The following is a 16066-nucleotide window of genomic DNA, read 5'->3' as shown; positions in this document are numbered from 1 at the left end:
TTGACGTTTCGGGCATAAGCCCTTCTTCAGGAATGAGGAAAGTGTGTCCAGCAGGCTAAGATAAAAGGTAGGGAGGAGGGACTTGGGGGAGGGGTGTTGGAAATGCGATAGGTGGAAGGAGGTCAAGGTGAGGGTGATAGGCCAGAGTGGGGTGGGGGCGGAGAGGTCAGGAAGAAGATTGCAGGTTAGGAAGGTGGTGCTGAATTCGAGGGATTTGACTGAGACAAGGTGGAGGGAGGGGAAATGAGGAAACTGGAGAAATCTGAGTTCATCCCTTGTGGTTGGAGGGTTCCTAGGCAGAAGATGAGGCACTCTTCCTCCAACCGTCGTGTTGCTGTGGTCTGGCGATGGAGGAGTCCAAGGACCTGCATGTCCTTGGTGGAGTGGGAGGGGGAGTTGAAATGTTGAGCCACGGGGTGGTTGGGTTGGTTGGTCCGGGTGTCCCAGAGGTGTTCTCTGAAACGTTCCGCAAGTAGGCGGCCTGCCTCCCCAATATAGAGGAGGTCACATCGGGTGCAGCGGATGCAATAGATGATGTGTGTGGAGGTGCAGATGAATTTGTGGCGGATATGGAAGTATCCTTTGGGGCCTTGGAGGGAAGTAAGGGGGGAGGTGTGGGCGCAAGTTTTGCATTTCTTGCGGTTGCAGAGGAAGGTGCCCGGAGTGGAGGTTGGGTTGGTGGGGGGTGTGGACCTGACGAGGGAGTCACGGAGGGAGTGGTCTTTTCGGAACGCTGATAGGGGAGGGGAGGGAAATATATCCCTGGTGGTGGGGTCCGTTTGGAGGTGGTGGAAATGACGGCGGATGATATGCTGTACATGGAGGTTGGTGGGGTGGTAGGTGAGGACCAGTGGGGTTCTGTCCTGGTGGTGGTTGGAGGGGTGGGGCTCAAAGGCGGAGGAGCAGGAAGTGGAAGAGATGCGGTGGAGGGCATCGTCGACCACGTCTGGGGGGAAATTGCGGTCCTTGAAGAAGGAGGCCATCTGGGTTGTACGGATTTGGAACTGATCCTACTGGGAGCAGATGCGGCGGAGACGAAGGAATTGGGAATATGGGATGGCGTTATTACAGGGGGCAGGGTGGGAGGAGGAGTAGCCTAGGTAGCTGTGGGAATCGGTCAGTTTATAGTAAATGTCCGTGTTGATTCAGTCGCCCGAGATAGAAATGGAAAGGTCCAGGAAGGGGAGGGAGGAGTCTGAGACGGTCCAGGTGAATTTGAGGTCGGGGTGGAAGGTGTTGGTAAAGTGGATGAACTGTTCAACCTCCTCGTGGGAGCACGAGGCAGCGCCGATACAGTCATCGATGTAACGGAGGAAAAGGTGGGGGGTGGTGCCAGTGTAGCTGCGGAAGATGGACTGTTCCACATATGCTACGAAAAGGCAGGCATAGCTGGGGCCCATGCGGGTGCCCATGGCTACTCCTTTAGTTTGGAGGAAGAAGCGGAGGGCTTTGAGTCCTTCGTGATGGGGGATGGAGGCGTACAGGGACTGGATGTCCATGGTGAAGATAAGGCGTTGGGAACCGGGGAAGCGAAAATCATGGAGGAGGTGGAGGGCGTGGGTGGTGTCCCGAACGTAAGTGGGGAGTTCTTGGACTAAGGGGAACAGGACCGTGTTGAGGTATGCAGAAATGAGTTTGGTGGGGCAGGAGCAGGCTGAGACCAGGGCAGTCAGGTTTGTGGATTTTGGGCAGGAGGTAGAAACGGGCGGTGCGGGGTTGTGGGACTATTAGGTTGGAGGCGGTGGATGGGAGATCCCCTGAGGTGATGAGGTTATGGATGGTCTGGGAGATGATGGTTTGGTGGTGGGAGGTGGGGTCATGGTCAAGGGGGCAGTAGGGGGAGGTGTCCGCGAGCTGGCATTTAGCAAAGAAAACAGTTACTCATAGAAACACTTCTACTGCATTTAAATTCCTTCATTTCAATAAAGCCTTTATGAAAACAAATATTTTGTTCAAGTGGAACAAATATTGAAAATTACAGTCCACATCAAGGAATCCAAAGTTGAAGGGGAGACACGAAACTGTGATACCTGCTCTTTGTGAAACCAATCCAGTAATATAGATCATCAGGCTAGTATCAATGCATTGAAAGAGAAAGCCATTTTTTCTGAACACTCCAGACGTTTTTTTCCAAACATAAAATGGCGTAGAGTTTTAAATGCATTGACCGTTTAAGCATATCCCTTTGACAGTGTCAATGAGTTTATGCATTTCTTCTGTACAGGCATGTAGCAATCCTAAAGGACACCCCGACTTCTCCTAAATGATACATTATCTCCACCAAAGGACAGATTACTTCCCCTCAAAGGCATCCCAGGTCCAGATCCAAAGAGGTACCTTGCCCCTTTGTAAAGGTACACTGACTGTCCAAGTGAATCCATGAGGTTTAGGCTTGCACTGTTTAGGGTTCTGACAGTCATCAAACTTAAGCAGAAACAGGAAGCAGCTGATGCTTTAAGCAGTCAGCTGCCTCCATTAACTTTAGATCCTCAAGTCCAAACTAAATCCTTTGAAAGTGGGAATTGCTGTGTACTCATGGTTGAAACTTAGGAGTTCTGAGAGCTTTGGTTATTTTCACTATGTTGGAGCGTTTGTCTGATGCAATGAAAATCTGGTCCTTAGTGTCAGTTCTGTCAGGGTATACGATCTAAATTACTGTAGTTGGGAATTCAGTTTTATCAATCATTAGTTAAATTTCAGCTGATTGATTTATTGAATAATTAATCATTTGAAATGGGACCGCTGTCACAATAAAGAGATGAATAAAGACTATTATGCTGAAGCAGTTTTTTTAAAAGATCCCTGAGAAATGTGGATGCTTGATTTTAATATGGATATTTTCAATCCATTTAGCTGGAAAAGGACATACAGTCAGATTCAAACTCGCTGTATCCGCACCCTGTGTCCAGGTAAATTGAAATGTCTGGAATTTCTGCAGGAATTTTTCAAAATTAAATCAGGAAATGTTTGAGCCTGTGTGGAACTATGACCTTAACTAACATGAGCATCATGTTCTATTACTGTTTTATATGTTTTCATTACTTTTACCTTTTGTTTATGGGAGAATGCTCTTTATGGCATGATGATGTTGCAACTGCTGATTAAATGTTGCACAAATATACCCAGAGTACCTTTTCCTTTATTTCTCAGGGAATTGACTAGCATCAGCTTGATCCCCAGGATTTTATTATCCTAAGTACAGATTCTATGCATAGCCCTGCTTACCCTAACCCCGGGCTATAAAGTTAAGGGAGCCTGGCGAATATGGACATGGTGGTTCACAGGCTGAAGGTGGGAATTCTGCTCTTCAAGAACCTCAGAGACCTGCTGGCCAGGCAGAGGTCACCCGAGCAGCTCTCTAGTGCTTAGAGACAAGGGCATGTGCGATTTGATCAGCTTTTGGGAATGAGGCTGGGTGCAAAGCTGGCATGCGGAGTACAGTAAGCTGGGCTTTGAGAGGCAATGGCGAGAGGTCAACCTGGAGAGGAATCACCCGAGTAGGTGGCAGAGGGTTTCTGACATCCCCATTGGGTCTTGGGGGACAGGGCCTACTAACTGTCTGCCTCTAGTGTGGAGAAATCTGCCAGGCTGACAGTCTGGCATGTGCCTCAGATTAAATCCCAGAGGATCCAAGTTGAGGAGTTTAAGAGAGCCTGTGTAAGGACCTGACTTGGCTGACTGGTTGATGGACTACTCAGTGCCACCTCTAATAAGACTAACTGAGGCAGATGGATGGCAGTTGGCGAGCAGACCACCCACTGGATTTACTGAGCTTCCTGCCTTAAAACCCACTGCTGGGTGAGCATAAAATCCAGCCATTCGTTCCAGCAACTCAACTTGAAAGAGAATGAGGAATTTCTCACTTGATTATAATGAGATTAACAAGGATATTGGAGGGAAGGAAATGCTTGGTACAGTATTCATTAGAACATGTGAATGTCAACATTGGGCCAGTTTAACCTTCTGCTCCTAGTTATCTCCACTGCAGTATCTTCAGGAGATGTTTAACAACGGACAGAAGGGAAAACGGTAACAGTGGACAGAAAAACTCAGACTCCCCACGTACACTCACTTTCAGAGCTGTGGACACTGGAAACAGAATACTCTCTCTTGGCTGGAGAAAATGTGAGCTATTGGGTGTCCCAAAGAAAAGGTGTCTCTTTGGTGACCAGGAAATATTTTATGCAAGAGGCAACCTGATGCAGATGGTAGAAATTTGACACCAAAATGAAAATACCAGTAATTTTGATAAATTCCTTTATTTTCAACAAGCTGCCCATTTAATGCATGTCTGAAATTACCAAAATGTTTGCTAAGCCATCCTTCTAATCTCTTCTTATAAAATCACAAATATGAAATGTGATTTACCTTATCAGTGTATTGTTACAGATCCCTGTGATTCAGGTCCATGTCGTAATGGAGGAACCTGTGTTTCAGAGACCGTGGATGAGTACAGCTGCTTGTGTCCCCTGGGATATGGAGGGGATAAACATTGTAGTAAGTATCTCTTATAAGATCATAGAATCCGAGAATCATAGAATCCCTACAGTGTGGAAACAGGCCCTTCGGCCCAACAGGTCCACACTGACCCTCCAAAGTGTATCCCACCCAAACATATTCCCCATGACTCTATATTTACCCCTGAATAATGCACCTAACCTACACATCCCATGGCCAATTCACCTAACCTGCACATCTTTGGATTGTGGGAGGAAACCGGGAACACCCAGAGGAAACCCATCCAGACACGAGAAGAACATGCAAACTCCAACAGACACAGTCACCTAAGGCCGGAATCAAGCCCAGGTCCCTAGTGTCTTGAGGCAGCAGTGCTAACCACTGAGCCACTGTGCCACCGAATCTAGCCTGCTCTACCACTCAAAAGAGAATATGGTTATGGTCTCAAGGCTAATTACCAGTCTGTTCCCCTGTGGCCTTTAATTCCCTTACCTATCAAAATCTACACAACTGCCTTAAATAAGTTCACAATACTAAACTCATTATTTTCTGAGGATGAGAATTTTACAAACCATCAACAAAAATCCTCCAAGGAGAAAAAGAAACTCAAATTCTAGTCTCCCACAAAAGTAGTAAACTCATTTAAATAATTATATCAATTGTTACTTGTTTTCCATAACTGTAGGTAGCTTTCTCCTTTATAAAAATGCTTTGAAGATCTTGAACCAAAGACTTATTTTCAATTATGTTACTTGTTTACGATTCAAATACAAAAGCATTATGAAATAAGGTAGCAGATAACACCAGAAAAATGGGACAATTGGACATGTTTCCGGGGAGAAATTGGATTGAAGGATGAAATGAAAGAATTGGTAGATGGATCTGACCTCAAGAATAATGAGAAGTATGTTTTGATCCTTTTTTTAATCTCTCTTCTTAAAAGTTCTTACTTCTCAGTCTGGAAATGATTCTGCATCTTCAAGCATTTTGGGCAGAATTTTAGTGTAAGTTGCCAAGGTTCAGGTTTGGGGCAGGGGTGATGCAAACTCTGCTCTTGGGTCAGAAAGCTGAAAGGATGCCACCCACCATGATCAGAATTAACCCCAGTGAGCTGAAAGTTGGATGAGAAATCAATATGGAGCTATTGGGTAAATAATTTACAGATTTAAACAGGCAATTCCTTTAGAATAAGATTGTGGCTTTAACAGTCAGAGAACAGGTTCCCCAAACTGTATCGAACTTGCCAAGGGAGAACACAACGGGCAGCCATTGTTCAATGGTTTCTCAGGCTTAAATTAACAACATTTCATAGCTACTGGGCTAGACTTGGGCTCACTGCACTTAATTTGAGGTTGTGGTTTTGTTGCCTCACAGGCGACTTCTGAAAGCAATTCTTCCTCCTTTGATCCACACTTTGCCTTCACTAGCCTTCAGTGCTGTGGGACAGCAGCTTATACAGTGCTCCATTTTGCACCTCAAATGAGGAACTGCATTAGCAGTGCCAGCTGCCGTCTCTTCCACCACATACTGCTGCATAGTACAAAGCGGTTGGAGGCGGAAATCTTTCTTGGGCAATAGTGCTAATCTTGGCACATGTTGTCCATTCTTTTTGGGGTATGTCATTTGGGTAGAGATGAGGACTTCAACTTTTCTAACATCATCAATGTGGTATGTCAAGTTTGCCGCATGTACAATCTGGCTGAAGGTTTGCAGGTTGTAACATTGCAGTTACGTCTTGGAAGTCCTTGACATACTTGCATGCCATGGATGAAGAAACTGAGGGCATTGTTGCTAAGTTTGCAGATGATACAAAGATAGGTGGAGAAACAGTTAATGTTGAGGAAATGGGGAGGCTGCAGAAGGACCTGGACAGGCTAGGAGAGTGGGCAAAAGTGCCAGATGAAATACAATGTGGGAAAGCATGAGTTTATGCACTTTGATAGGAAGAATGGTTATGTTGACTATTTCTAAATTGGTAAAGGCTTGAGAATTCACACAAGGAGTTAGGAATCCTAGTTCAGGATTCACTTTAGGTTAATATGCAGGTTCTGTTGACAGTTAGGAAGGCAAATGCAATGTTAGCATTCATTTTGAGAGGGCTGGAATACAAGAGCAGAAATGTACTGCTGAAACTGTGTAATAGAATAGAATAGACATTTATTGTCACAATTCCTCCAATCATTCAGAAATATTCTTTCACTTTAGTGCCTTGGATCCTGCAGCAAGATCTTCAGGTAAGAGGGAGAGACCTGGAGTGGGATTGGGGGCGGGCACTAGATGCAAACTTCCCAGGGCTCTGACCATTCTTCTTGCACCTCAGGAAGCAATGGAGATTTTTTTTAGATTAGATTCCCTACAGTATGGAAAATGGTCCTTCGGCCCAACACCGACCCACCGAAAAGGAACCCACCCAGACCCATTCCCCTACCCTATACTTAGCCCTGACTAATGCACCTAACACTATGGGCAATTTAGCATGGCCAATTCAACTGACCAGCACATCTTTGGACTGTGGGAGGAAACCGGAGCACCCGGAGGAAACCCACGCAGACACGGGGAGAATGTGCAAACTCCACACAGACAGTTGCTCAAGGTGGGAATCAAACCCGGGTCCCTGGTGCTGTGAGGCAACAGTGCTAACCACCGAGCCACCGTGTTGTCCCAATTTCAACCATTCTGACCCTGTGCTCTCACCACTCACATTTTGATTAATCTGGAAAGCTGGAAAGTTGGAAATAGTTTGCGAATGGTGTGGATGAGTACATTTCTACAAAACCTACTGCTACAGCAAGTAGGTTTCCAACCTGCTGGCAGCTTCCTCAGCCCACTGCAAGCAGATCACTTATAAAAAAAAACTCCCCCCTCTCCCATTTGTTGCTTTAATTTCAGAAATTGTGAGCTGCAACATCAAATAATACAGCGCAGAACATAATCTTTCACATTAGAAATCATACCTCTCAGTGTCACCCTTAGGTTTAAAATGCATCAGTCAGGAAAAATAGGCATCACACCTGTCATATCATATGCATATGGTACACACATCTGAACGTACAAAGTAGTCTCAGTGTTTCAAAGATATCAGAACATAACTATCTGTAGCCAGGAAAACTAGCATGTGTGTGTGGGGGGAGGGGGCTCAGGTTTCAATCTGCAGTCCTTGTTTTTACCTTGCAAAAAGAGTGGTCAAGTGATCAGATACAAACTCTAAATATTGATGGAGATTACAGTCTGGTTCCCTGACAAAGTGGATGTTGGTTAAATGAACAAAAAGGTACATTAGAAATGCTTTAAATTCATTGTTGAGAATTGTGAGGCAATGTATTTTGGTAGAAGAAACATGAAGAGAAACATGAAACAAGCTCAATGGTACAACTTTGAGAGGAGTACAGGAACAGAGGGACCATGGGGTTCACGCCAATGATTCTCTGAAGGTAACCAGGTAAGCTGAAATAGTTGTTAAGAAAGCCTGTAGGATTCTTGGGTTTATAAACAGAGGATTATAGTATAAAAGCAAGGAAGGGACACTACATCACTACGAACCACATTTAGAGTAATGTAACAATCTGAGCATCTTATTTAAGGACGGATTTAAAGCCATGGAGAGAGTGCAGAAGAGATTTACTAGAATTATATCAGGAATGAGGGATTTTAGATACAAAGAAAGATTAGAGAAATTGGATTTATTCTTCTTTGAGCAGAGAATATTAAGAGGTGACATTATTAGATTTAGATTAGATTAGATTACTTACAGTGTGGAAACAGGCCCTTCGGCCCAACAAGTCCACACCGACCCGCCGAAGCGCAATCCACCCATACCCCTACATTACCCCTTCACCTAACACCACGGGCAATTAAGCTAATATTCCTGACCTGCACATTTTTGGACTGTGGGAGGAAACTGGAGCACCCGGAGGAAACTCACCGCAGACATGGGGTGAATGTACAAACTCCACACAGTCGCCTGAGGCGGGAATTGAACCCGGGTCTCTGACGCTGTGAGGCAGCAGTGCTAACCACTGTGCCACTGTGCCGCCCACGTGCCACCGTGCTGCCCACAATTATTGAAGTGTAAAAAAATTATCTAACAATTTTGACAGGGTAACGAAGGATATTCTGTTTCCTATGTTATTCTGTTTGCTATGACGAGGAGTGAGATGAGGAAAAAGTTCTTTTTTCAGAGAATTATTAAGATTTGGAATCATTGTCTGGGACCGTGATGGAGGCAGATTCCACATAAGGTTTCAAAGAAGAGCTGGATACATATTTGAAAGTGATAACTTTAGAGGTCTGAGAACATAGGGCTGCAGCTGGGTAGCTCTTCTGGGAGTCAGTATAGACATGATGGGTCACATGGCCTCCTTCTGTACTGTAAAATTCTATGATTCAATATCTTTTGATAACTGTACTGCTAATATCCCTTATACATTATATTTAATAAAAGGATTATGATTGCTAGAATCTAACAATTAGCAATTGTATCAATTTTCATGAACATTTTTCTTCACTAATTATCTTTTATTGTTTTATTATTCAGCTGGAAACAGATACCTGAGTAAGTATCTGACTTAAACAATTCATTCAGTGGAATGTGCAATTGCAAAGCCATGTCCTCATGAAGCAATGTATTTACCTTCCCCATGCAGTACCTGCTGGCATTATGGACTGTTCTGTTAACTTGATGTTTTTGGTGGATGGGTCATGGAACATGGGCCTCGAGGGATTTCTTCAAGCTAAAGCTTTTGTTAAAAGACTTCTTCGGTCCATTATGAGTTCTTCAGCAAGACTCCTAGTGGGATTTGCTCAGTATAGTGACAACGTTTGTATTGAGATTGGATTGGGACAGTACAGTGACTTCAATCATTTGTTAAAAGCAATTGATGGCATATCCTTTAATGGCGGTAAGACTTTCACTGGAAAGGCCCTGCAATATGTAGCAGAAAATGGTTTCAGTGAAGACTCTCGAACGAATGTTCCTCATGTTCTCGTAGTATTTTCCAATTCTAAATCTCATGATTCAGTGCTACTCGCTGCACAACACACCAAAGAAAAGGAGATATTTATTCTCTCCATTGGAAAAAAACACATAAAAAATCAACTGAACCATATAGCTGGAGACAGTCAGCTGGCATTTGCATATAATGAACCCCAGGAACTTTACAGTAAGGTTTTGGAGCTCAGGACAAAGATATGTGGATTTAACATGCCTGGTAAGTTGCCTTATTATGTGTTGGTGGTCGGAGTTTAATTATATACTTTTTTAGCATAGATTTTAACGCTGGGTGAGATTTGGGTGGGTACATGAAAAGGTGACTTGCTGCAGCAGAAATGAGACAGGATGAGGTTATTTTACTTTGAGACAATAGCAATGCCTGTACCCAGTTTGAGGCAGCAGTAAGAGAATGATTTCACTATGTAAAATAACTTGTCCCCAGATCTAATGCTGTATTCTAGGTATTCAATAGGTATGAATTCTGAGTGTTATATTCCCTTAATATCTTCATATCTTCAGTAATGTCTGGTAGAGTCAAAATGTGAAGTAAAAAATGTATGAAGTAGAAGTCTAGAGACATTCCCTTTCATTCTTGGTGAAGAAAATAGCACAGAGGAAATTTTCTACTGTGGTGTGTCTGGCTACAAAGTTGAACTTTCAGTAAGAGGTAAGAAGTTAAAAGTTTTATCTTGGACCTCAAGGTTCAAGTAACCACAGGCGGTAATCCCTGTCATTATACTGGATGCTGGCTATTAGCGATCTGTGGCATTAAGCTCACAGTGTATTTTGGAGCCAGTGACAAGTGATGTATTGTAAATATCTATACCATTAGGGATACATCTCAGTTAGTCAACAGCCACTGGTTTTGGCTGTCTGTGGCTGTCCAAGCTGCTCCTGGATGTTCCAGGCTGGTCACACCTTTACAAGAAGATTGGAGCTCGAAGATCTGGGTCCCTTTCCTCTTCAGAGGAGGGTAACCATTTCTTTGCTTTTCATGAAGGAATGGCAGTATTCTCTTTGCATTCTCACTTGTGTTCAGTGACTCACCTGAATACGCCTGTCTGATTCTGTAATTGATTTTTATGAGGGAGCACCGTTTTGCCGGTGCAAGTAGATGTCAAGATGTGGTTGGTGAGAATGTGGCAGCAGCATGTGGATCTCCAATTGGATAGGCAGTCACCGGCATTGTGGACCTCTTCCTCTAAGGCACCCTCTTTAATGTGAAGATTGAAGATTAGTTTAGTTGTGAGCTTAGTTACATTTGCCTCTGCTTTGTAATCCAGAAAGGAAGCTCAGGATGCCTAATTTGCCTTTGTCAACCTTCTCCTGCTACCTTGACTCCAACCCACCCTCCCTACTGGATCTCCATTTGTCTATATTTGTGTAGCTATTGCTTCTTTCCTATGCACTTGGGGGTTTTCAGTGATTCACTTGTCAATTGTGCAGCACTGCTGGAATTCATCAGTTGCTGAAACCCACCCCCCACCCATTTCTGAGCTCCAGATTGACACCCTCCTCACATCTTCCACTCTCCAGATCCTGCTTGACTGTGAAAACTGCTGACTATTCCAGGATTATCTTGGAGTAACTCTGGTTCCTTGACTTTGGCTTGCTGAACTTGCCCTGTTTCTGCTTCCTCAGCTGCTGCAGTCTCTCCCTGTCAATAATCACATTTCAGCTGCAGGATGATTAACTGTGCATTCCAAAAATGATAGTAGTAAGCTCAATTGTCTTCAATATTTTCTATACATTTGGATCTTCTATTCCTCAGGTGTCTTTGCACGAAATTCAAGTCTGCATTGCTGCTCACCAGAGGGTATTTCCCTGATTGTCACCTCATGCTATCTGCCACTTCTGTCAGTGTGTGGTTCAGAGTGAGGGTTGTTAGAGATACCTCCCTTCCACCAATCCTCATTTTATCATTAGACAGATCCTAGAGAAAATATTGATAGTGATAGAGAGTACACTACCATAGGGTCTACAGGAAAAGGCACAGTTCTTAGTTAACAAGATGGTTAATTACATGATAGCAATAACTCCAACTGTATTATAAATCAAACATCACTACTAGGAGTCTCAGGATCTGTAGGCTACTGTAGAAATAATTGCTTCCAGCCACTAACTGTGTCACTTCACCAGAAACTCAATGTAATATAAACATTAACTTCTTTGAAATCTTATACAATACCTTCTCACCTATCTCCACTACTCTCACCTCTAACAACATTTGTAAGTGCTCAGAAACCTCTGTCACTAAGTTTGAGAACATCTGATTGGCTGCTTCTGTCACTTCAATCCCTTTTTCTACCTCACTTTTACTAAGGTTTCCCCTTACTTTGCTGTAACCTTCCATTTTTCTCTAATGTCTCTCCAGTCACCCCATCAGGCTCATCTTATCTATAAGATTTACTTCCAGGTCTCTCAAACCTCTTTGTCACTAATTTACTGAATATTAAAGGATTGGACCCACTGGAGGCAGGAAACATGTTTCCGCTGATGGGTGAGTGCCGAACCAGAGGACACAGCTTAAAAATACAGGGTAGACCATTTAGGACAGAGATGAGGAGAAACTTCTTCACCCAGAGAGTGGTGGCTGTGTGGAATGCTCTGCCCCAGAGGGCAGTGGAGGCCCAGTCTCTGGATTCATTTAAGAAAGAGTTGAATAGAGCTTTCAAGGATAGTGGAATCAAGGGTTATGGAGATAAGGCAGGAACAGGATACTGATTAAGGATGATCAGCCATGATCATATTGAATGGTGGTGCAGGCTCGAAGGGCAGAATGGCCTACTCCTGCACTTATTGTCTATTGTCTATTGTCTAATATCCAGCGTCTCTTCCTGGATCTCATGTTAATCAATCAATTAGAGCTTTACTCTTGCCAATTAGTTTTTTCTTCAGATTTGCCAGCATTAACCATCTCCCCAAGAAGTCTTTTCATCTCTCCACCATTTCAAAGTACCATTTCTGTCTTTCCCTTTCTAAAGTTCTTGAAGCTTTTTCATTTCCTGAATCCATGTATTCCATGTTTGAATCTCTCCAGTGAGGTGCCAATTCTTGCCATTGTGCCAAATTGCCTCTTGTCAAAGTAATGAAACAGTGTCTAAAATGACTATCCATCCCCACTCTTTCTTGACCTGACTGCAGTTTTAATTACGGTTCACCATAACCTCCTCCTCCAAAATCATTCTGCTGTCATCCGGCTTTGGGGATCCGCAGTACTTTCACATAGTTTAGATTAGATTAGATTAGATTAGATTACATTACAGTTCTATTCTTCATGATCTAATTATAGCCAGAGAATGGTCTGTGGTGGTTCTTCTTCCTGCCCTTGCACTGTTACTCCTCATGTCCCCTAAGGATCTACAATACTGATAACATTCGCCTTCCAAGTTTGCTTCTGTGGAAGAAAACAAGAGCTTATGCAAAAATTCTGTGAAAATATGAAAAATCCAGAGACATCCTTTGTTACGTAAGACAAAGAACTGTAGCTGCTGGAGATTTGAAACAAAAACAGAAATTGCTAGCGAAACTCAGAAGGTCTGATGAAGTCAGCCAGACATGCCAATTTTCACCAGTAATCTTTGTTTTCATTTGACATACTTTGTTTGAAATTTCTATCACTTTGGGGCTTATAGCAGAAGCTGGAAAGTAAAAATTCATATACAAGGTGCTAACAATGGCATTGATATAAATGTAGTTATGATTACAGACTCAGAGATAAATTGACAGATAATAGATTATGATATAGTGGAACATAAACAAGCGTATGTCAGTGTGTGACTTCATTGTTTTACAGGTTGTTTTTCCAAGTCTTTAGATCTAATATTTACTGTGGATGCTTCTGGTCAAGTTGGAAGACAGAATTTTCGTCAAATAAAAGGGTTTGTGAGGAGCATTGTTTCACATTTTGATATCGACAGAGACCTTACACAGGTTGCTATGGTGATCTACAGCAACAAGCCCCGAACTCTCTTTAACTTGGATTCATTTGACAGTGAAGGAAAAATTAAAAGGGCAATCAGCTCAGGCCCATTTCTGGATGGGAGTGCTCACACTGGGAAAGCTCTTAAATACATACTGGAGGATACCTTAAGTATCAAGAAGGGAGCAAGGCCAGGAATCCACAAGGTGGTTGTGGTGATTACTAATGGACAGAGTTCAGATGACATTGTTCCCAATGCTGAAAAACTCAGACAAAATGGGATTACCGTAATTGCACTGGGAATGGTGGACACTCAGGCAGCAGCATTCCTCAGAGTTGCAGGAAGCCACAGACTTGTGATTCCTGTTCGTTCCTACGAAGATTTTAAACATTACGAAGTCAAATTGGTACGGAAAATATGTGAAGGTAAGCTGCACCTACCCTACTTTTAAGCTTGCAGAGAACTGTTAAAAGAGATTTTATTTTAGCATGGTGAATGGGTGCAGGGCTGATAATAGGAGAAAGTGAGGACTGCAGATGCTTCCTAACGAAGGGCTTATGCCCAAAACGTGGATTCTCCTGCTCCTCGGATGCTGCCTGACCAGCTGTGCCTTTCCAGCACCATACTCTCAACGCAGGGCATATAATGGAACTATGAGAAAGTGAGGACTGCAGATGTTGGAGATCAGAGTCAAAGAGTGTGGTGCCGACAAAGCACAGCCTGTCAGCCAGCATATGGGGAGCAGGAGAGTTGATATTTCGGGTATAAACCCTTCTTCAAGAATGAGACTTGTGGGCTAAGAGGGCTGAAAGATAAATGAGAGAGGGTGGGGCTGGGGGCAAGGTAGCTGGGATTGCAATAGGTAGATGAAGGTGGGGGTGAAAGTGGTAGGTGGGAGAGGAGGGTGGAGCAGATAGATAGAAAGGAAGATGGGCAGGTAGGACTGTTCAAGAGGGCAGTTGGGAGGTTGGTTCTTGGATAAGGTGGGGGAGCGGGGAAATGGGGAAACTGGCAAAATCCACATTGATCCCATGTGGTTGGAGGGTCCCAATAAGGAAGAATAGGTGTTCTTCATCCAGGCATTGAGTGGCTAGGGTTTGGTGATGGAGGAGGCCCAGGACCTGCATGTGTTTGGCAGAGTGGGAGGTTGTCCTAGAAATGATTTGCCAGTTGGCGTCTTGTCTCCCCAATGTAGAGGAGACCACATCAGATACAACAGATGCAGCAGATGACGTGTGTGGTAGGACAGGTACATTTCTGTCAGATATTGAAGGATGGTTTGGGGCCTTGGATGGAGGTGAGGAGGGAGGTTTGGGCGCAGGTTTTGAACTTCATGCAATGGCAGGGGAAGGTGCCGGGAGGGGAGGGTGGGTTGGGGGGGGCATGAACCTAACAAGGGAGGCACAGAAAGAATGGCCTCTCCAAAATGCAGATAGAGATGGGGAGGGAAATATATAGCTGGTAGTGGAGTCTGTTTGTTGTTGGAAAAGGCAGAAGATGATGTAGTGTATCTGGAGATTGGTGGGGTGGAAGGTCAGGACCTTGTTGCGGTTGGAGAGGTGGAGTTCAAGGGCGGAGGTGCAGCAAGTGGAGGAGATGCGCAAGAGGGCATCATCGACTATGTGGGAGGGGAAATTGCTGTCTTTGAAGAAAGAGGCTATCTGGGATTTTCTATGGTGGTCCTCCTGGGAGAAGATGCAGTGGAGGCAGAGGAATTGAGATTAAGGGATAGAATTTTTACAGGAGGCAGGATAGGAGGAAGTGTAGTCCAGGTAGCTGTGGGAGTCGGTGGGTTTGTAGTGGATGTCTGTGTGGAGTCGTTTGCCAGAAATTGAGAGGTCCAGGAAGGGGAGGGAGCTGTCTGAGATAGTACAGGTGAAGTGGAGGTCAGGGTGGAAGATGCTTATGAAGTTGATGAACTGTTCAACTTCCCCATGGGAGCACGAGGTGGTGCCGATACAGTCATCAATGTAGTGGAGAAAAAGGTGGGGAATGGTGCTGGTGCAGCTGTGACAGATGGACTATTCCACATACCCGCTGAAGAGGCAGGCATAGCTGGGGTCCATGCGAGTGCCCGTAGCTAACCCTTTGGTCTGGAGGTAGTGGAAGGATTGGAAGGAGAAATTGTTGAGGGTGAGGACCAGTTCAGCCAATTGAATGAGTGTCAGTGGAGGGGTACTGGTTGAGTTGGCATGAGAGGAAGAAATGGAGAGTTTGGAGGCTTATGCCATGGCTGATGAACGTGCACAGGGACTGGATGTCCATGGTGAAGTTAGGGCATTGGGGGCCAGGAAAACGAAAATCATGGAGGAGGTGGTGTCCCGAATGTAGTTGGGGAGATCCTGGACTAAGTGGGACAGAGTGGTGTCAAGGTATGCAGAGATACGTTCAGTGAGGCAGAAGCAGGCTGAGACAATGGGTCAACCAGGGCTATGTATGAGAAGCCTCAGCCATCGACAGAGTCCATAGCATATTATTTCATCTTGGTCTATAGCATTCTTATAATCTTCAATCTCATTGTCACCAAATACATATCCAACATTGATGTTTGAAGTCTGCTTTGAAGCAAGACAAGACATGGCATCAGCTTTTGCTGAAAGTCTTTTAGAGTCATAGAGTCCTACAGCACAGAAAGATCCTTTGGACCAACTCATCTATGCTGACTAGATATCCATAATTAATCTCTTTCCATTTG

At 44.2% G+C, this 16066-nt stretch overlaps 1 protein-coding gene across 1 annotated transcript in view; it reads left to right on the top strand.

The window, feature by feature from the left end:
• Nucleotides 1-16066, top strand: part of LOC122555074 (von Willebrand factor A domain-containing protein 2-like) — a 43757-nt gene that overhangs the window by 15495 nt on the left and 12196 nt on the right. The window contains exons 8-12 of the mRNA XM_043700742.2: nt 2854-2909; nt 4390-4497; nt 8993-9010; nt 9102-9665; nt 13245-13796. Coding sequence (XP_043556677.2) covers nt 2854-2909; nt 4390-4497; nt 8993-9010; nt 9102-9665; nt 13245-13796 — 1298 coding nt within the window. The remainder of the gene's footprint in view (nt 1-2853; nt 2910-4389; nt 4498-8992; nt 9011-9101; nt 9666-13244; nt 13797-16066) is intronic.

The sequence above is a fragment of the Chiloscyllium plagiosum genome, unplaced genomic scaffold (genome assembly GCF_037043375.1).
Source record: "Chiloscyllium plagiosum isolate Xiang-an unplaced genomic scaffold, Cpla_swu_hap1 HiC_scaffold_1, whole genome shotgun sequence".
In the NCBI taxonomy this organism is placed as follows: Eukaryota; Metazoa; Chordata; class Chondrichthyes; order Orectolobiformes; family Hemiscylliidae; genus Chiloscyllium; species Chiloscyllium plagiosum.
Note: the sequence above shows the minus strand (reverse complement) of the source record. Positions and strands in the feature narration are given on the sequence as shown.